The sequence below is a fragment of the Canis aureus genome, chromosome 19 (assembly GCF_053574225.1).
Source record: "Canis aureus isolate CA01 chromosome 19, VMU_Caureus_v.1.0, whole genome shotgun sequence".
NCBI lineage: Eukaryota > Metazoa > Chordata > Mammalia > Carnivora > Canidae > Canis > Canis aureus.
This window is the reverse complement of record NC_135629.1, coordinates 41198781-41219497: the sequence shown is the minus strand read 5'-3', so window position 1 is coordinate 41219497 and position 20717 is coordinate 41198781. Positions and strand designations below refer to the sequence as shown.

The 20717-nt window shown below is 55.2% G+C and overlaps 1 protein-coding gene across 10 annotated transcripts in view; it reads right to left on the bottom strand.

Moving 5' to 3' along the window:
• Positions 1–48: 48 nt before the first annotated feature.
• LAMB2 (laminin subunit beta 2) overlaps positions 49–20717 on the bottom strand; it is a 31019-nt gene continuing 10350 nt past the window's right edge. For 4 of the 10 annotated variants that reach the window (XM_077858967.1, XM_077858966.1, XM_077858959.1 and 1 more), the window contains 32 exons: positions 12296–12381; positions 12006–12178; positions 11770–11905; positions 11613–11686; positions 11020–11208; positions 10864–10927; positions 10427–10629; positions 10218–10338; positions 9698–9886; positions 9314–9493; positions 9081–9193; positions 8765–8844; positions 8543–8675; positions 8163–8321; positions 7958–8085; positions 5420–5552; positions 5048–5240; positions 4823–4966; positions 4377–4626; positions 4130–4293; positions 3822–4046; positions 3516–3733; positions 3304–3400; positions 2841–3213; positions 2562–2746; positions 2061–2302; positions 1603–1981; positions 1108–1315; positions 889–1030; positions 628–804; positions 377–536; positions 49–297 (listed from right to left, as the gene is read on the bottom strand). In XM_077858967.1, coding sequence (XP_077715093.1) covers positions 161–297; positions 377–536; positions 628–804; positions 889–1030; positions 1108–1315; positions 1603–1981; positions 2061–2302; positions 2562–2746; positions 2841–3213; positions 3304–3400; positions 3516–3733; positions 3822–4046; positions 4130–4293; positions 4377–4626; positions 4823–4966; positions 5048–5240; positions 5420–5552; positions 7958–8085; positions 8163–8321; positions 8543–8675; positions 8765–8844; positions 9081–9193; positions 9314–9493; positions 9698–9886; positions 10218–10338; positions 10427–10629; positions 10864–10927; positions 11020–11208; positions 11613–11686; positions 11770–11905; positions 12006–12178; positions 12296–12381 — 5455 coding nt within the window. In that variant the 3' untranslated portion in view covers positions 49–160. Of the gene's footprint in view, positions 298–376; positions 537–627; positions 805–888; positions 1031–1107; positions 1316–1602; positions 1982–2060; positions 2303–2561; positions 2747–2840; positions 3214–3303; positions 3401–3515; positions 3734–3821; positions 4047–4129; positions 4294–4376; positions 4627–4822; positions 4967–5047; positions 5241–5419; positions 5553–7957; positions 8086–8162; positions 8322–8542; positions 8676–8764; positions 8845–9080; positions 9194–9313; positions 9494–9697; positions 9887–10217; positions 10339–10426; positions 10630–10863; positions 10928–11019; positions 11209–11612; positions 11687–11769; positions 11908–12005; positions 12179–12295; positions 12382–12478; positions 12630–20717 lie in introns of those variants that run through there. The other 6 variants (XM_077858962.1, XM_077858961.1, XM_077858960.1 and 3 more) reach the window with 6 other exon arrangements.

Genomic DNA, 20717 nt, shown 5'->3' with positions numbered 1-20717 from the left:
TCCGCCCAGAGACAACGCCCTCTCCAAATCAGAGTCCAGACAACGCGGTGGGGATTCACAGCAGTTTATTGAAGGCCTAGTCAGGGTGGGAACTTTTCCATGCAGAGGCAGTAACGGGGGTGCGGCGGGGCTGGGGGCTGGGGTAGGAATCCTGCAAGAGTCACTGGCAGGTGTTGTAGATCTGGACCTGCAAGTTGATGGCTTGAAGCACACTACGCATCCTGGCCTCCAGCCCATCCAATTGGGCTGCTTTGCCTTCCAGTGCCCGCTCGTTCTCCTCATAGGTGCCTTCCAGCTCTAGGACAGGCAGGTCTCAGCTGAAAGGTCCTACTCCCACAGTCCCACACCTCTGGCATCCACCCACTCCAATCCTCACCTTGCAGTCGTTGCAGCTTGTCCTGCGCAGCCTGCAACAAGCCACGAGCTTCATCCCGAAGTTGTTCTGCCCGCACCTGTGCAGCCAGCACACCCTGGGCCTTGCGCTCAGCCAAGGCCTTCACTGTCTGGTACTGGTCGCCTAGTGGGCCCTGCAGCAGCTGGGAATATAGAGGGCAGAGTTAGCGTGGTGGCCCAGTGGAGGCCCAGCCTCTACCCCAACCCTCTCCAGCTGGCTCTGGCTCTACCCACCTGTTCAGCCTCCCGGGCACGACCCTGGGCACTGCCTGCTGTTTCTTCAGCACTAGAGGCTGCCAGGCTATTCCCTGCTCGTTTCAATTTCAGAGCCTCCAGGAGACCATCCAATTCTTGAGCCCGCTCACCTGCAGAACTCAGTGCCTGCTCTGCACCTGCCATCTTCGCCTGCACCTGTCACGGGTGGACCCAGGGTTAAACAGGTCTATGGGTGCATGCCCATAATCTTGCCCCACTGATGTCCCAGAGAGACCACACCTGGTGCAGGGTCCGCTCTGTGTCCTGTGTGTCAACTACTGCCCCCTGGATGGCGCCCTGAGCAGCACCCTGTGCCCTCTGGGCTTCCTCCAGTGCTGCCTGTACTGTTTCTGCCTTCTGCTTCTCACCCTCAGCCCGGCTCCTGAGGAAGAGAGCGAATCAGGGCCTATAAGTATCAGGACCAGGTGTCAAGGATAGGGGCCAGGGTCATGGTCAGACCTTGCCCGCCGTGCATCTTGTAGTAGCTGCTCTGCCCGACGCACATCTCCCACTGTACGCGCCAGGATTGTGTCCACATCTGCCAGGCTCCGGACTCTCTCTGCAATTGCACCTGCCAGGTGCTGTATCTGCTCAGGTGATGCTGGGATGGAGAGCTCTAGCACTCTTGTGGCCACCATCTCAATGCTATCGGGATCAGCCCCCTCCTCTATGGAGACACAGGCAAGGGCTTAGGGACACAGATTCTCCAGCATGGGCATCAGACACAATCTTGGGGTGTGAGACCACACATGGAATATGAGTTTGCTAATAGGCATAGTGATGTAACTACAAGAACTGTAAGTGGGCACAGACTTGGGGGTCATGGACTTGAGGACCACATATAGGCAAGGGTTTAGGAACTAGACGTGGGGTTATAAACATAGATCCAGTGCAGGCCCTGACCCAAGTATAAACCCAGGGAATAAGTATGAACACAGACACAAGTGAAACAACCACATGGCCTGGGCCACACGGGAGGCTCACGGCTGAGGAAGTCCTTCACACTCTGGATAAGTTCCCGAAGTTCTTGGTTGGCCTTCTCCACCTGTCCTCTGGAAGCATTAGCTTTGTCCAGGGCTGCCTGGGCCCGTTGCTGTGCCTCGCCTGCTTGCCGACGGGTCTCAGCCACCTGGCTGAGGATGCCTCCACCTTCTGCCAGTGCCCGCTGCAACTCTGCCTGTGTGTGCCGGGCCCGACCCAGTGCCAGGTCCGCCATGGCTACTGCCCCATTGCAGCCGAGGCCCCCACAGCGGGGCTGCCCATCCTCATCCAGACAGCCAGCACCCCCGCAAGGGCTTGTAGCACAGGGTGCATCCCCTGGGGGTCCACACACCTGCCAGGCACAGAACAAGTCAGGGCCCTGTGGAAAGAACAGCCACACCTACATGTCCCACCCTACACTTGTGCCTTACCAGTTCATTTATGGCTGTCAGGCTCAGGGAGTGGGTACGGGCAGAGAGTTTGCCTAGTGCCTGCTGGTTGGCCTTATGTTTGCGGTTGAAGTCCTCCCTCTGGGCACTCATTAGCACCTCTGTACGGTGCCGAGTATCTGCTGAGTTGCTCACAGGGCTAGGCACTGTCAAAGCTGATGTGTTGGCACGATGTTCTGCCTCTGCAGAGAGACTGTGGGCGTGGCGGATGCTGTCATAGGCACCTATATTGGGCAGAGGCTGGCAGTCAGCAAAAGATCACCAAATCTGGGGTGCCTGGGATAAGCATCCAACTCATGATTTTGGCTTAGGTCATGATCTGAGGGTCACTGAGATCAAGCCCTGTGTTGGGCTCCGCCCTAGACTTGGAACCTGCTTAAGATTCTGTCTCCCTCTCCTTCTACCCCTCCCCACTCACACTCTCTAAGAAGAAAAAAAGATCATTCAACCCTGGTCCACCTGCCTAGTTGGCTGAAAGCTCACCCAGGAAATTTGAATGCTTGAGCAGGTCCAGATGCTGGTCCAGCTGCCTCAGCGTGAGATTAAGCGCAAGCCCATCTCGCTCCAGACTGCTAAGTGCATGGTTGGCATTGAAGTTCTCATCCTGCACATCTGTCAGTTCTGCTTCCAGCTGGGTCAGGTGCTCAGTGGCCTCTCCAATTTCACGCCTGTGCCAGTGAGGAGTGGTGTTTAGAGAAGCTTCAGCCCTGGTCCATTGGGTCTCTGCCCCATCCCTCCATGTATCCTTAGACCCTTCCGCACCGCAGCTCCTCTGTGGCCTCCACGAGCTGTGCAGTGGAGGCAGCTGAGGTGTTGCGGGCACCCACGATCCCCTGCACAGTCCCCAGCTTCTCCTGGATGCGCCAGAAGCTGCTCTCAAAAGCACCCAGAACACCAGTCTGTTGTAAATCCTGCACCCGCTGCTCCAGGCGCCGTGTACGGGCAGCCAAATCCTGTACCACACGGTCCCAGTCCCCGAAGCATGTGTGACATGGGTGGCAGGCAGGAAAGACCCCGGAAAAGCCACGAGCACACTGGTCACAGCGCACGCCAGACACTCCTGGGCGGCAGCTGCAGTGACCTGTAGAACGGTGACACTGAGGTGTGTCTATTCCATGAGGGTCACAATCACAGGCTGTAGGAAAGGGCAGATCACAGAGTTAGGGTGCCAGCGGGGGCATCCTGGGAAGTCCCCCACCCACTCTGGCCCTGTTAGGACTCTCACCACGACACTGCAACCCAGGGTCTCCCCAGTGGAGCTCCTGGCATTCAGAACAGGTTCGCCCACCAAAGCCAGCACGGCAGTGGCACTGCCCTGTGAACTAGAGTGGGAACACGGCAGATTTCAAAGCTTCAATCAGAAGCTAAGTTCTTGAGACTCAAGACAGACAGATGACCCCATCCACCCAGGGATCCACAGCGGGGGGGGTCCTATACCTCATTGCAGGTGGGGCCTCTGGCTCGGCTTGGATGACAGGTACAGGGCTGGCAGCCATGGCCACTAGTAAGGTTCCAGAAGTTGGGGGCACAGCGGTCACAGGTAGGGCCCTGGACATTGGGGAGGCATGGGCACTGCCCACTGCTTGGGTCACAGTTGCAGCGATCAATGGACGGGCACTGCTGGGGATCTGTTCCCAGCAAGTTGCAGGTACAGCCTGTGCCAGTCAAGCACATTAATCAAGGGGGGTCCGAGCAGCAGAGCCCTACCACAGCCCTCCCCTCCCCATACTCTCCCACACTCACGGTGACAGCTCTGTCGGGCAGCCTGCCCATAGAAGCCAGGCTTGCAGTGGGCACAGTGTGGCCCCTCCGTGTGGTGTAAGCAGCGCAGGCACTGCCCCGTGCGGGGATCACAGGCATCAGGGTCCATAGGGTCAATGTTCCCATTGCACTCACACGGTTGGCACTGGCCATCTGGCCTCGATGGGTCCCCAAAGTGTCCAGGGGCACAAGCTTCACACCGTAGCCCTGCCCACAGTTGGGGAAGGCATGAATGTTCAGTTCAGCTGCCCCACCCTGATCCCATGCCTGCACCTTATCTATCTACTCACCTGTGTACCCTGCCCTACAGTGGCACATGATCTGCTGGGAGTACCCATCCCGATGGCAAGAAGTAGCAAAGTGCCGCTGGCTCCCAGGGCCTTCAGGGCAGGGACAGGGCCGGCACTGACCCCCATATGGTAGCCTTGGGTCCCCATGGAAGCCAGCAATGCACCTTCAGGGAAGGACAGGAAGAAATATGTGATCCCTGAGCAGCCTTCAAACCCACCAACCCACTCCTTGCTGCTCCAGGCTCACCTTTCACAGTGCTCACCCCCTGTGTGATCACGGCAGCCCAGGCAAGCGCCTGTGTGGGTATCACATTCGTCGGCATGCCCATTGCAGACACATGGCTGGCAGCTAGGGAATCCCCACTGGCCACGCTGGCAGCGATCGCAGCGAAGCCCAAAGGCACCAGTTCGGCAGGGGCATTGCCCACTGGTCTCTTCACATAGGCCACTGAGTGCCCCCTCAGGGCTACACTGGCAGGCTGAGGGCAAGGCAGAGGCTGAACCAGGGAGGGGGGTTTGAGGGAATCTAGATGGGGTTAGGGTAGGAAAGTCACGGAATGGAAGAGAACTTCCAGTGTTACAGTGCTGGGAGTTTGGGGTCTAACGCAGAGTTAGAGAAAGGGAGAAGCAGAGTTGGAAAGAAAACAGTAGTGGGGGGAGAGAAAGTAAGAGGGAAAAAAGGCAGGCAAGTACCTTGACAGCCTGTGGGACCAAAGCCGTAGAAGCCAGGGGCACAGTGATCACAGCGGCGCCCCACCACTGCAGGTTTACACACGCACTGACCGCCATGAGGATTGCACTCAGAACTCAGGGAGCCCTGGGGGTCACACTGACAGGCTGTGGGGCAGGTGGGTAGGGCCAAGTCAGGCTGGGGCCCCACACCTCTGCCCCACCAACCCACAAAACACAGACACTCACGCAAGGCACCACTGTAGAGGAGGGTGGACAGACTGATAAGGAGGGGGGCGCAGGCCTCAGAGGGAAAGGTCTTGCTAGGCACCAGACCCTCCTCATGGCAACGGTAGCGTTCAAAGGTGGCACGGCGCTCCAGGGCAGCAGCATCACCCCCACTAAACATCTCTAGCACCAGGACACGGGGAAGCAGCACCAGCTGAAGAGATGAGCAAGGAAGAGGGAGATTTAGAGCCAGGACCATATTGGCACTACCAGAGCACTTAACACCACCATGGGCCTGCCTCTTCTGTCACAGGCCCCTCCTGTCCAGCCACCACTGCAGATCCCATCCACCCAGGGATCCACAGTGTCAGTGTCGGGAGAGGGACTGTTCACCGAGTCAATGAGCAGACTGGGTCCAGAGTAGGGAGCCTCGGTCTGGGCACTTCCCCCTGTTCGCACCAACTTCAGAAGCAGCTTGTAGGAGATGCCAGGCTCAAGACAGACAGGTCTGGGAAACACCATATACCTGGGGGTAGATAAAGACAGATATGGGGTTTACCCAGGGTCACTGTACCCACCATCCTAGGCCTCCCCACCCCGCACACCAACAACTAAATCATTGGCCAAGAGAGACACTAGGACTGGGTCATGCCAACAGACACTTGGACAGCCTGACAGAAAATCTATACAGGAGATACCCCCTTTTTTTTAAGATTTTATTTATTTATTCATGAGAGACACACAGAGAGAGGCAGAGACACAGGCAGAGGGAGCATCAGGCCCCTGCAGGGAACCCAATGTAGAACTCCATCCCAGAACCCCGAGATCATGACCCAAGCCGAAGGCAGACATTCAACCACTGAGCCACCCAGGTGCCCCTATACAGGAGATTCCCACAAACATGCCTCACTGGAATCCTATACCTGTGCAGACCAATCTCTTGAAACACGCTCTACAACCTTGCAACCACACAGCATTTCCCTGGCAAAATACTTGCCAATTTTTCTTCAACAGCTTCCTCACACTTCCTCCAACTTTGACCTCCAACCTCTGCTCCTTTTCACTGAGACTATATCATTCTTCCTCAGCCACGTGGCCCTGCCTTTCCTAGGTCATTCTCATCAGCCTGCAACCCCATGCTAGGATTCTTTTTTTTTTTTTTTTTCAAGATTTTATTTATTTACTCATGAGAGACACACACACACACACACACACAGAGAGAGAGAGAGAGAGAGGCAGAGACACAGGCAGAAGGAGAAGCAGGCTCTGTGCAGGGAGCCTGACGTGGCTCGATCCTGGGCCTCCAGGATCAGGCCCTGGGCTGAAGGCGGCGCTAAACCACTGAGCCACCTGGGCTGCCCGTTTTTTTGTTTTGTTTTGTTTTTAAGATTTTACTTATTTACTTGAGTGAGAGAGAGTATGCATGAGTGTAAGAAAGCACAAGCAGGAGGAGGGGCAGAGGGAGAACGAGAAGCAGACTTCCCAATGAACAGGGAGCCCAACACAACACGATCCCAGAACCGTGAGACCATGACCTGAGCTGAAGGCAGACGCTTAACCAACTGAGCCACCAGGTGCACCACCCCCCATGCTAGGGTTCTTTTATCCCCCTTGAAAACATCTTCCTTCAATCCCTGAGTCTCCCTTAGCTGTTATCTTTGCTTTCCTGCCTAACAAATTCCTAAAACTGGACTGTGTTCATTGGCTCCACTCTAGCCTCCCACTCCAATGGGGTTTTTATGCCAACATGCCATGGAGATAGCCTATATACCAAGCTCACCATTGACCTCCATGCAGCCAAACCCAGAAGCCTCTTCTCTATTCCTGTCTGCTCCAGCATTCAGTAGCATGTGATAAAAGCAGTGCATCCTCTTTCCTGAGACACTCTTCTGTCCCCTTCTGGAAACTTATCCACACTCCTGATTTTCTCCCCCAGATCCTCCTTTTCTACTGACGTCTAACACCCCAAAGCTTGGTTCTGGTCCTCCTTCCTTTCTCTGGTCATTTCACTTAGACCTATCTCTTTGGTGACAAGTCCCAAATTAATATCTCCACCTTGAGGCCTCCCAGAAATTCCAGACACAGAAATCCAACCACCCACTGGCCTTCTCCTCCATATGCCTAAGTACCTCAGAACTATGTCTCTATCTCAGATAGAGAGCCCAATCCTCCCCCAGATGAACAAACCCAAAATGCTAGAGTCATCTTTCCACTTTCTCTCCCTTTTCTACATGTCTAAGTCATCAGCTCTGCCGCTAGAATCCTCTGGAAACTTCATCATCTTGCCCCATCAATGGCTAAACCTCTGTCACTCAGCTAATTCAATAGCCTGCAGCAGATCTTCCAGCTTCCACCTTGGTCCCTTTAAGTCTATTTTCCACTCAGCAAGTAGAGGGATCTTTGTTAAACACAAATCACAGTTGGTAAAACGTCTATGATGGGTGTGGCCCATTGTACGCTGCTCTCTCAACTTCTGTGTATTGTTTGAATATTTACATAACAAACAAAAAGTTAAAAAATAAAGTGATGAAAAAAAGATACATGAAACAAATACTACCCAAAATGTAATAAAACAATAATCAGCCCAGTCACATCCCTGCTCAGAATGCTTTGATGCCCTCCCTTCCCCATCCCCACACTTACATCTCCACCCAACCCCCTCTATGATGGGCATTACCTATAGTGACACTAGTTTCCCATTAATTCTTGCCCCAGGCCTCTGGAACTTAGACCCCTAAGAGAGCAGGCCTTGTTCTACTTCCTTCTTCTGACCTATGCCATGCCTAACAGCACCTGGCAAACAGAACTCAGGAGGAGGCACTTGAAGCAAGGGCAGATGAATGAGCAGTGGCATCCCACAAGTGCCCTTCAGGGAATTAGGGCAGGCCCCCAACTCTCCAGCATTATAGATGCTACCATTAGTACCCTCACCTGGTTTCTGGTTGCAGAGTCCCTGGGATGTGGTCATCCTTGGGCAGCACATGCCCACATAGGCTGTGGGCAGACACAGGCCCTGGGCGCTGCACGGTCACTTCCATCTCTGCCCATTGCTTGGGGACCTGGAAGGATGGGATGATGAAGGAAATGCTACTACACCTAGAAGTTCAGCTCTGGGTCATGTTTCACAGGGTCTGACCTGAGGTTCCAAGCGCAACAGCAGGTCATAGTCCATGGCTCTCGGCACAGAGCCCACCAGAAACTCCAGTGCCTGACCCTCCTGCAGCCTAACAAAGCCCCGGCCGGTCCAGGATGGAGTCCCACTGGAAGTCACCAAGCGCTCCACCACATCAAGCACCTAGGAGGGATGCAGCTCAGGGTGGGTGCTCAGGTAAGACACCATCTCTTCTGCTACAACCTGTCCTCAAACCCCAGCTCTTCAGCTGAGGCCCTGTCCAAGGTTAGACACCCTCCCCAGACAATGGCACACTGTCTGTGCCAATGTGGTGCTGGAGGTGGAAGCAGGTACATAACTCCACCTCTCCAACTCAAGCCCTGCCCTCCAACGTTGCCCCCTACCTGTCCTCGGGTATCCTCAGCCTCCCAAGTTAGGTGATCAAGGAAAGGCCGGAAGTAGCCAGGCTGCACCTGCTCACAGCGTCGCCCCACCATGTGCTGGCGACAGCGGCACTGACCTGTGGCCTCACTGCACCTGGAAAGCCCACGGTTACTCAAGAAGGACCCCTTATCCTGCCCAGGTTCTTTTCCCACCCCTCCTGGGACTCCTGATACAGCACTCACTGGGGATCCAAGGCACCGCCCACGTCGCAATCACAAGGACGACAGCCAAGCAGGTCATGGCTCAGGCCCCAGTGGCCAGGCTAGGGGAGAGGAAGTTGCTGGGGGGCTAGAAACAGACCCCCCTCACCACCCATCAGGGAATCTACTACCCCTCGGTGAAAACAGTCCCTAGACCATGGCTCCCAACCTTCGCCTCTCCAACCTGAGGCCTCTCAGCCAAGAATGGACCCTAAGCTCTTAGCACCCACCACCCCTTAGCCCTATACTCTGAGGATAAGTACAGGACCCCATTAACACTAGCCCCCTCCAGTCGCACCAGGCAGTGGTTGCAGCCACGTCCAGTCACTAGACGCTTGCAGAAACAGGTTCCACTGTTGGGGTCACAAGAGGTGGTCCCAGGCACTGTGCCTCGTGCATCACACTGGCACCCTGCAGGGAAAGAGACCCATCACACTCTGGAGAGCTGTGGCAGTACTGGTGTTGAGTTGGGTCAAAAGTAAGAAGTCAAGGGTTAACATCAGTACAGGTATTAGGGCAAGATACACATACGCCGGCAGCCTGCAGGGTCACTGGCACTAAGTCCAAAGAAGCCATCACGACATTGCTGGCAGCGAGAGCCCACCACATGTTCTTTGCAGCGACACTGGCCCGAAACCAGCCCCAGAGCAGGATCATCATGGGGATCGCAGCGACCACCATCTTGGGAACCCATGGGGTCACAATCACAGGCTGAGGGCAAAAAGAGGTGCAAGGTCACCCTAATCCCAACTAGTCCAGCACCATGCATCTCCCAAGCCTCCCCCAGCCTAGACTTCCAGCCTGGGTCCACCCTATGCCCCCACCCCCACCCCAAATCCCTACAACCTGGACAACAGTCTGGCTTCCTACTTCCTACCCCAGACTCAGCTTTCCCATCCCCAACCCCAGCCTCACAGCGACACATAGCTGGGTCCCGCAGGTCCTTGCTTGGATCACGGTAGAAGAAGGGTCGGCAGAGCTCACAGTGGCGCCCAGCTGTATTGTGCTGACATCCATCACACACGCCTCCACTCACGTTGCCAGATGCCAGGTATATGGCCATATCAAAGTGGCAGCTGTGTGCATGCCCATGGCACTCACACTCTTGGGAGAGGGAAAGGCAGGACAAAGGCCAATTGAGGGACTACATCCTGAGGCTAAGGGGTGTAGGGGTCCCAGTGACATGGCAGGTACCTGCCACTGGCCAGAATTTGTGGGTGGGGGCTCAGGTACTTTACAGTTTCAGCATCATACTGGGCCCCTGCCCAGAGCAGATTATGGAGGAGAGTTATGAGAGTCCCCAGAGGCATCAAGGCCTGGATACCCTCCAGATATAACCTGAGTGTTAGGCACTTGACCAACCCCTTCTAAGTTCAACCCAGGGCACAGCCAGGTCACAGTGTTCTGGGGCTATAGGGGCCAGGATGTCACTCACTCCTGCAGGCATGACTGTGGCCATCCTCAGCTGGACGCCAGGGCAAGTCATGATAGAAATCCTGACACTGTTCACAGTTGAGGCCTCGAGTGTTGTGTTTGCAGACGCAGGCCCCATGAACCTAGGAGGTGGGCAGGCAAGTGGTCAGCACTGTCTAGCCAGACCTGTCCCTGCCCCCAGCCCCATTCCAGCTAGCTGAAGCCCCTCACCATGCCCTCAGCATGGGCTGGTGCTCCTGGGGCAGGTGCACACTGTGAGGCGTGTCCATAACAGAAGCAGTTGCCTCGAACAACCAGCTCGTAAAGGGCATAATAGTATTTCTCACGGATCTCCCGCCGTGGGTCAAGCAGGTTGTCTCCCAGCGTATGTAGCCGTGTCAGGTTCACCCGTAGGTTGGTGATCTTCAGCAGGTCTAAGTGGGGGGAAAGGATCAGGAGCCAGCTGGCCAGGCAGGCTCTTGTTGCCCCATGCCCACTCAGGGGCTGCAGCTGCCAAGGTCACCTTGTGAGACCTCCTGTCTACTGTTATATGAGCTAAATTGGACTTGGCACCTGCCCTATGAAGTACCCAAAATAGCTACTGAGGCCCCAAATAGTCACCAGCCGGACGCTGGGACTGTGCCAGGCTCAAAGGGAGGAACACTCACTCTGGATCCGTGGGCTATAGGGGTCTGGGATAGGGATGGCAGGATCCAGCACCCGATAGATGACCTGGAGGGACATGGAGCCATTAGAAACACTGGACTCTGACTCAGGCCCATCATCCCCCCTCATCCTGCCCGATGTCAGATCTCAGTCCTCACCTCGCCTTCAGTGGATGGCTCAATCTCTGAGTAGCGGGACTCACAGACTATGTCATCCCAGTGTCGTGGTGGGGCCAGTGGGACTCCTGGAAAGTCAGCCCCACAGTCATAGGAAAAATATCGGTACACATGCCAGGTGCGTCCAAAGTCAGCTGAGCGTTCCACCAGCATGGCAGCAGGACGAAACGTCTGGGTGGGGGGCATGGATGATCAGTAAGCATCAGGACTCAAGTCCACCCCAGGCCCATCAAGAGCCCTGCCCAGCTAGGGCTTGCCCTTAAGCAGCTCATGGACAGGTGTGGGTGACCACTGGAAGCCAAGCAATAATCAGGGAGGGTAGCCACTTCTAGGAGGAAGGCTCAGGGATCATGGGGCCCAGGGAGGCAGCGCCTGATCCAGCCTCACATTGGGGCAGCATGGGGAAAGTCCTGAAGGCAGAAGGCAACAGAAGGTGTGGGAGATGAAGAAGCCTCCCATGCAGTCAAACACAGCATAAGAGCTCAGTAAGGCTGGGCCAAGGAGCTGCGACTCTGTTCAGGGGCAACGGGGAGCCAAGCAGGATGATTCAAGCAGGCTCCCAGACATGCGGGCACCTTGAAGGTCATAATGAGGTGCGTGAAATGAAACTCAGCCTCCAAGTCCAGCTGGATGGTGACCACGGGGACACCTGGGGCAGGAGTCGGAGGTCAGGGACTTGAGACTACTGGTGGGCAACCCTGCTCACACCCCATGCCTCATCCACGGCCTCACCATTCTCTGACTGCCACCAGGCTGCCCGGCGCTGTGGTGCAAAGCTGGTAACTACATTCTGGATGCGATGGCTGTTTGGGTTGTCTCTGGCAGAGAAAGGGCGCCGGGAGTCACACAGGAAGCACTTCTTCTCATCCTAGGTTGGGTCAGAGTCAAGGTCAGGGTCAGTGCCACAGGCAGGGCCAGAACCCTCTCCCCCCCCCATCCCTGAATACCCCCATCCCACCCAGCCGCACCTGTAGGTGACTAACGATGCAGTAAGGTTGGGGGCCATGTAAGCCACAGGTGGATGAGGCAGTCAGTCTGTCAGCACGGCCCACTAGCAAGTCACCTGTGGCAGGGTAGCAGCTTCCCCTCGAACAGCCTGGCATATCCGGGGCCAGGGCCTGGGCCAGGGCAGTGGCCAGCACTGGGAACAGTGGGTCATCCAGTTTTGCCGTGCTCCCACCCAGTAGCCCCAGGGCTGGCTCCCCCAGGACCCACCATCACACCCCACAAACCCCAGGCCTTCACCAGGCCCTCTCACCACTCAACAGTAGGCCCACATGAAGCTCCCAGGGCCCAGGCTGTCCCCGCAGGTCCCTCCCTCGTTCCCCTGGGGCCCGCTCCATCCTGAAGAGGAAGGAAATACAGATGGGGGGGGGGGGGGATAAGAGTCTGGAGCCCGTGCCCACCTCCCCCCCACCCCCCTTTGGGGTTCCATGCAGACCCAGCCGGAGTAAGTCCGGGGTTGATTTCCCACTCAATCCTCCAGCCAGCAGCGGTCCCTCCACTAGCTGAGTCCTGCGACTTTGAGCAAAGTTGAGAAGCTCGGCAAGAAGGAAAGCATGGAGTGGATCTTGGGCAGGAGTACATACCATGCAGAGATTCTCCTCCCACCTCTCCAGATACAACCCTCACTCTAGAAACCAGACACAGGCCAGCTCACTCGCAAATCTATATTGTGCTCCCTTGCCCAGACCTGTGCAGAACAAGGGGAAGGGGGTTTGGCTTTAGGCTACCACAGTTAAGGGGCGCACCAAGTAAGGGATCTGGCATGAGCAAAGGAAAGCAGTCTGATCTTGAGACTTCAAACGGCCCACAGAACACAGCCTTTGTCCCCAGTGTTGTAAGTGCTGTGGAAGTCACCATCAACTAAGCTGTTCAGTCCCTGGGCTCCAGCATCAGTGGGGAGATGAGAGAGCACAGACACATCAAGCTCCTCATTTATGGATGTGGAAAATTTGTGTTGGCCTGGCCCAAGCGACAGGACAAGATGGGGGGTAGGAGAAGTGGAGAAAAGCCATCCCCTGCCCAAATCATGGCTCCAGGTGTATCCACCTCCATTAGTCACTATGGCAAGTAGGCACAAAAAGTGCTGTCTCAGGTTTTCAGTGTGAAAATGGGTATTGGGCAGCAGATGACAGAGGCAGAGAGTGAATCCAGATCTTATGGCCATTCATCCATTCCATGCCTTCTGGCCTGCCGAGAGGCCAGAGCCCGGGCTTGGAATGCGAGCAGCTAGCAAGTGCCCCACCCAGGCCCCAGGGACCACAGGCAGGAGGAGGACTCCACAGGTCTGTAGGGCCAGGCCCCGGTGGCTCTGAGCTGCCAAAGCTGTGCCCCACTCACTTTGTCTGGGGCCAGGTAGAGAGTACCCAGAGCTATGGGACTGGGACGAAAGCTGGGGATTTTTCAGGGGGATCAACAGGCTTCTCAGGGAGAGTCTAAGCAGGGGACAATCTACTGGACTTACAGGGTCTCTAGGAGTTTCTCCAATTACTGGTAGCAGGGTCTCCAGTTACTCTGGGGCTCACATAGTCAACCTGAGGGGCTCAGGGATATCAGAAGTGACTCAGAGTTTTAGATCACTCAGAAAAGGATTTATCAGGATCAAAGGCACTAGATGGCCTCTGTTGGGGTTTACATGATCTCTCGTTTCTCAAGGACAGAGGGTCACTGGAGGGTATCATGGGGATGCATGAGGGATTACTCAGGCTCAACGAAGGCATTTGGTGAAGTCCTTGGTCTTTCAAGGTGAAGGGATTCTTGAGTCAATCTGGGGTCACTTTGAGTCACTCAGGTAGTCCCAGATCTGGTCTATCTTACTAGACCAGACTATCTATAGACTGCAGTCAGCAGGTGGCATTCACATTTGCCCATGGCTGCATGTGCTTGAGCAGCTCTGCTGCCCACTGCTCCGGGGCCCACAGGATGGCCACCTTTTTGCCCAGTATCTGCTCATTCTGCACCAGGTGGTGCTCCTACCCTGAGGATCAGGTCATGTGAGCCAGGATCTCACCTTTGGCCCTAATCTCTGATTCTGGTGCTCAACTCTGTCATGACCTTAACTCTAACCCCAACCCCTAAATGAGCTCTAACCTGAATTAACATTTGACCCCCGTTCTGAACTTTGACCTCAACCCTAACCCTTCCACACCATCCCTATTCTGACTCTGACACTTATCCCACTCCATATCCACCCCGACATGGCCCGTCCACGTACCTTCTAACCAGCTCCCGCTGTTCTGCACCCACGTCAACAGGTCTTGGGCTTCATTCAGCTTGTGCCTGCTGTGTCTGCTCTCCTGTGTCCTGCACTGTGACCACCAGGCTATTTGTGCCCTTCTGCAGCTCTGCCATGCCTAATTGGGCCACCTGCAACTCCTAGAGCAGGACTTGTCCTGAAAATCCACCCCACCTAGATCCTACTGTCTCAGGCACATTGCTATCCAAGATTCCTTTCAGGGGGACAGGGTAGGGGATTTTAGAACTGAGACCCTGCCTCAGCCCAGCATAGCTCAGTCCCAGCCTAAATCCCACCTCTCAATGTCCAATGTACCCATCTCACCCTGTTCAGGTCCCCTGCCACACCCATTACATGTACTGCTTGCTCTTCTGCCTCCCGGGCCTGCCACTGACTCAGGGCTAAATGGGTCCTGAAAGCCACAGCTGCACTGGACAGATGCCCCAGGACTGGGGTCACTTCCACTGTTAGTATCACCCAGGCCAGGTGCCCTGCCACCAAGTCAGAGGACCACAAGGAGGTCATAGCAAGGTAGCAACTAAGTAGGGTGCTTTCATGGTCTGTGTATTTAGTAGTGCTATGGTATCACAAAGGCTCAAGGATCTCAGGGCAAAAATAGGGATAATAGCAGCCACTGAACAAGGGTATGAGTGGGGTGTGACCTCCTGTACACTGGCCTCCAGGCCTCAGGATGTCTGTTGTGCTGCCTGCAGCCTTCGCTCTGCAGCCCTTGCGTGACTTCCCACCTCAGCCAGTACCTCATGAACATCCAGTGCTTGGTCCTTGGCCCTAGCTGTCCCCTCCCTGAAGGGTGCAGATGATCAGATGATCAGTTGTGCATTCTTTTCCTCCCCACCCTCTGACCTCTGCCTCCAGCCTCCTGGCCCTTCACCTGGTCTGCTGTGCCTGATGCAGGACACCTTCAGATCTGGGCAGCTCCTGGCTTATGGTGTCTGGTGCAGGGAGGTCCCCCTGGATCTGACCCAGCAGAAGAGCAATGCCCACTGCCCCACTCTGGAGGAGCAGCACCACCAGCCTACACCATGCCACCAGCTCCACACTCACAGCATCTGCACCTTCATCTGTGGGAATGGGGATGGGGGTAGGAATCTCAGATGTGAACTCTGATCTCTGACCCAACAAACCCTGACCCTAACCTCTCACATGACTACATGGTGTGGTGGGGGCTAACAAGAGCCAAGTGTTAAATTTTCAGGAATTTTGTGAATCAGCTGGTAAATGATAGGCAGACTAAAATCAGCCATGGTGGATTTCCTTACACCATGGAAACCTGCAAACACTACAAATCAGTTCCCTCTGACCTCCAGCTAATTGTTAAATATTTACTAGCATACTAGTGCTCCCACCCGACCCCTGGTCAACCTTTAGGAGTATTCCTTATTCTGGAAGGACTATCATAGCAGATGATAGCAGACGTCTCAGATGCCCACCTGCCCTTTCCCTCAGCTGTGAACAGACACACAACAAGCATACAGGTACCTAAGAAGAAATGCTAGAGGATCTGCGCAGTTGCTTGCACATGGGCTAGGGTGGCCATACCCCAGGGCCCCCTTGCACGATGCCATGACTTCCAAGCCCCGATTCCTGTGGAGCTTGCTGTGGCCTAGATTTGCTGCAGCTGGTAGGTAGGGGTGGATCAGGAAGATGGATTCAGAAAAAAGCCACCTGATGTGTGCTATGTGCATATTCCACCTGGCCTTGCCAACAGCTATTTTCATGAGCATTTCTTTGAGTTTTGGGGAAAACACCAATAAACATGCTGTGCTCTTCCTTGGGGAAAGCCCCACTGTTCCCCTGCTACTCCACACTGGGCCTTTTCAGGGCAACCTCACCCCAGATGGTGTGGATCTGTGAGTGGCCCTCTCACCTCTGCATTCCTGCTCTGGGTCACCCCAGTACCCATCCTGACACCTGGAGCACGTGTGGCCCCCAAATCCTTCCTGGCAGGTGCACTAACCTGTGACCTGAAGGAAAAGAGCATGGGCCAATCAGCAGGAACACAGAGCCTCTTCTGGGCCAGGGAGAAGGATATGAGTGCTCAAAGGCAGCGTATGCACACCAAACACAGTCTTCTCCTTGCCCTGCTCCTGCCCCGGGCAACACCCACACCTGTGCTTGGCTAAAGGCTCCTCCCTTCCTGCTTCTCCTGGCTTGACCTCCTTGGCCAGCCCCCACCTTCCCACATTGCCACCTCCCACAGACCCTCTGATTCTCAAGTCCTGATCTGCTGTCCTTGCCTCCTCTGTGTCCTGACCCAAACACCCCACTGTCTCCATTCCCTCACCCCGATGCCTCCTTCACCCTGATTCCCACCATCTCTTCACCAAGGACACAAGAATGCATGCTTCAGGCCTCATTTCATTCAGTCGCTGACCATTCTCCTCCTGGAAACTCTTCCTCACAGTGGTAATCCCCCTTTGCCTGTACTAGCTCTCAATCCTCACCCTTCACCTGTGTCTCCTCGGCCCCCCCCCCAAACCCCCACCATGTTCACTCCACTTGTTGGGACCCATTCACGGTGGGTCACCCACATACTAGCACACAGCTGCGTGCAGGGTCAGGCACATGCAGTCTCATGTTTGCTCTACCCCAAATTCTGCCCCTACCTTATAGTTTATGTAACACAAACACAGAGACTCACACACCTGTTTGCAGCCACACACACCAGTGCTGCTGGTCACATGAACATTCACACCAGCCACAAGTAACATCCTGTCATAGGCACACACACCTTCACTCACACCTGGCCACTGCCACAAGCTATGTGCAACATGGCCTCACTTGCTGGGTGACATGCTGGCTGCACAGTGTGTTGGGCATGGCAACTGCAGGGCTCACAGCCCTGGGGTCCCCCAAGGTTCCAGAAGATGGGGGCACAGTGGCTACAGTCCCACCCCAGTGTCTGGGGACAGCAAGACCACAGCCCATTGACCTGGGTGCAGAAGCAGGCTTCAGCCTGAGATGGGCACTGTGCAGAAACAGTACCCTGTGGGTCACAGCTGCAGCCTGGGAAGAGGCAGGGACTGAGGAAGAACCCATCCACCCACCTTGGCATGTTTCCACCCATCCTCATCACACACTCATGCCAGCAGCGCCCTGGACACAGGGTAGTGCCATGGAAGCCAGGCCTGCAGTGGGCACAGCTAGGACCATGGCTGTGGTACAAACAGCGGTGGTAGTGCCCACTGTGGGGGTCACAGGCAGCAGGATCACAGGGATCGATATTATTGTTGCACTGACAGGGTTGGCATGGATTCCTCCCAGGGACTCCCTCTGGCCAAGAGTGCCCAAAGTAGCCAGAGGAACAGCAGTCACAGTGGAGGCCTCTAAAGGATTGAGATATGCATGGGTTGTCTCAGGTATCTTCCTGTATCCTTGTGGCCTTTAGGTCCCATACACCCAACCAGAAAGTCCAAGGTTGAGCCAAGAGAGAGAACACAGAGAGAACACAGAAGCTACATTACAGCCTACCTTCATGGCTTACAGATTCCATGCCTATAGCTCCCCTCCATTTGGCCCTCCTATCCTTGAACAGCAACTCCTCCAGGAGAGGTACCCAGCCTGCAGCTCAACATACAGGTGGCGCTGACAAAGATTTGCCTCATGGACCCGCTGAAATTGTGAACAAATGAGCAGGGCCGTGGGCTTGCCCTTGCCAAACATCCCTCACTTGCATAGCCAGGTGCACAGAAACAGAGGACACATCCATTTGCACTGTCCACATGACAGGAAATCCCATGATAGAGGCCAGAGCCAGGGAGCCCAGGACAGGGGCAAGGTCAGCACTGCTGGCCCGAGCCCAGGGTAGGGTCTCCATAGTAGCCATCCAGGCACCTGTGGGCAGTAGCACAAGGAATGGGGCCTGACCCACTCATCATAATTCCTACCCAACCCGTCAGTGACAGTGCTCACCTCTCACAGTGTCGGCCTATGATGGATCCACGGCAAGCCTGAAAGACGCCTGTAAGTGGGTGGCACAACTCAGCATGCCCATTGCAGGCACAGGCTGGCAGCATGGGAAGCCCCACCAGCCAGAGAGGCAGTGGTCACAGCGGCAACCACCAAAGCCTGCCTGGCATGTGCACTGCCCACTCACAGGGTCACAAATGGTTCTGGTGGCACCTCAGCATGGCAGTGGCACTCTGGGGAATGACCGGGCAATCAAGTCATGTAGAGAAAGGATATGGTTGGTTCCAGACCCCATACCCATATTCACTGGCCCTGAAGGCTTACCACTGCAAACAGTGGGCCCGAAGCCATATGTTCCAGATATGCAGTGGTCACAGGTACAACCAATGATATTAGGATGGCAAGGGTACTGCCCACCAAGCAAGGCACACTCAGTACTCAGTGCCCCCTGGGGATGGCACTCACATGCTGACAGGAGAAAGAGCAAGATGAACCTCACAGTTCATCTTCCTGAAACCCCGATCTTGCAGCCCCCTCAAGCCAGGGGCACACACTCACCAAGGCCACCCCGATGGAGCAGGGCTGAGATGCTGCAGACAAGGCAGACACAAACCTCAGGCATGGTGCTGGAGAGGCCAGTCCTTGCTGCCTCTTTGCAGCCTGCCCTGCAGAGCTACTGTAAGTGCCCTGTGGCCCCAGGGTCCAGAGATCTCAGCCCAGGCAATTCCTTCATCCGAGGCAAGAGCACAATCTGATAGGAGGATAGAGGGTGGCAGGCAGAGGGCAGTGAGCCCCCCACCACTGACTAATACCTCCTAACTATTCTTCCTTGCGTGCGGTGGATCTCACAGCCCATTCCTGCCCCTTTTCATTTCTCTTCTGAATCTGTTTCTTCCTCCTCTCCAATGGCCCCGATCTAGTCTAGGCAATGCCACTTTCCATTCAGAATCAAAGCAGCAGCCTCCTCCTAACAATTCATTCTCCTCCATGAATCTTCCCTGTTCAAGCCCCTTCCATGGCTCCCCACTGCCCCACAGTAAGTGGCCCATAGGACCGCTGAGGTCCGATGGCTGCCTATTCTCATCTTCTTTCTTTGATATGTGCTTTGCTCCTGCCTGGATCCCCCTCTTCACACTATCTACCTGTCTCTATCCTCTTGGTGAAACTCCAGGCCTCTGGGATGCCTACTCCCCAGCCCCACTGCATCCACATCATCATGTTATAATTTGTCTCCCCCGGATGTGGGGAAGTGCCCCTAGGACCTCACAGGATCCAGGATAGTGCCTCCCTCAGGTCTCCACACCCCCTTGGCAGGATCATGTAGTGTGTTTCCGGTTCAAAGCAGAAAGGTCTAGATAAAACCACAGCTCTGCAGGAGCAGGGAAAGAGTAAGGGTGGGATAAGGAGGCCATGATCATGTGGTCCCAGGAATGTCCCATTTCTGCTGCATCCAGTATTTCATCTTATGACCCATGCAAAAAAGACCAACTTCTTAAATCCTACTGCTCTACATTCAGTCCCTGTTTTGATTGCTGTACAGCATAATGATATTCCATACTGGAGATTTTCCACTTTGTTGTTTCAAATGTGTTGTCAGCATACTAGGGTCTTGGTGTTGGGGGTCCTAGGGTCCTGCCTATCTGTGCTCATAGGTCCAGGCCACCTGGAACACTCAGCTGTTCTGAGTGTGGATGGGCACAGCGGATGCTCCTGGGGAGGGATTAGGCATGAACACAGACTAATGCCTGCCAGTCTTCAGGTGCCTGGAGTTAGGGGTCAGCAGTCATAGAGCCGTGCTTGCCCACCATCCAGCATCACATCACCCATTCACCTGCTTGGCACCTATGTGACAGACCTTGGTCTCATAGCACAGGACAATGTCATACTCCATGGCATAAGGCACTGTGGGTGCCAGTAGAGAGAGGCCAGCCCCATCAACCACATGTGCAAAGTCCAAGCCAGTTTGCAGTGCAGAGCCAGCTCCCTGCTGTAAAGGCAGGGGCTCCTCTGGGGCCTGGATATGAGACACAGACTCCAGGGCTTAAATCACCCCAAGGCCTGGACCGTCAGGACTTAGATTCCCATTACCCCCAGGCCTCAGGGACCCATATCCCAGGGCATGGGCCTCATCCCTACTCAGACCTTCGGTGACCTATGACCCCACCCTGTTCCTCAGATTCCTCACATTGGGCAGCTGGCTTCTGTGATAGGCTTGTCTAACAGGGTGGCGGGCATATTGAGGGTCATGCTGTCTCTGAATTTGGGGCTGGAGCCAACCAGGAGAGATCCCTGAGGCTTGTGTACACTGGGAAGGAGCAGGCCAGGGAACCCCCGGGGGCAAGTCAGGTGTCAGTGTCCTCCAATATTCTGGCCCTCTCTTCTCCCATACTTCCCTGAAAAATATGGGTTCTAAGGCACCAAATGTTAGACCATGCTGACGCTCCCACCTGGACTTCTCACCTTCCTAACTCTGCTCTAGTTCTCTCTACACATTCCCTCCCTCCCCTTAAAA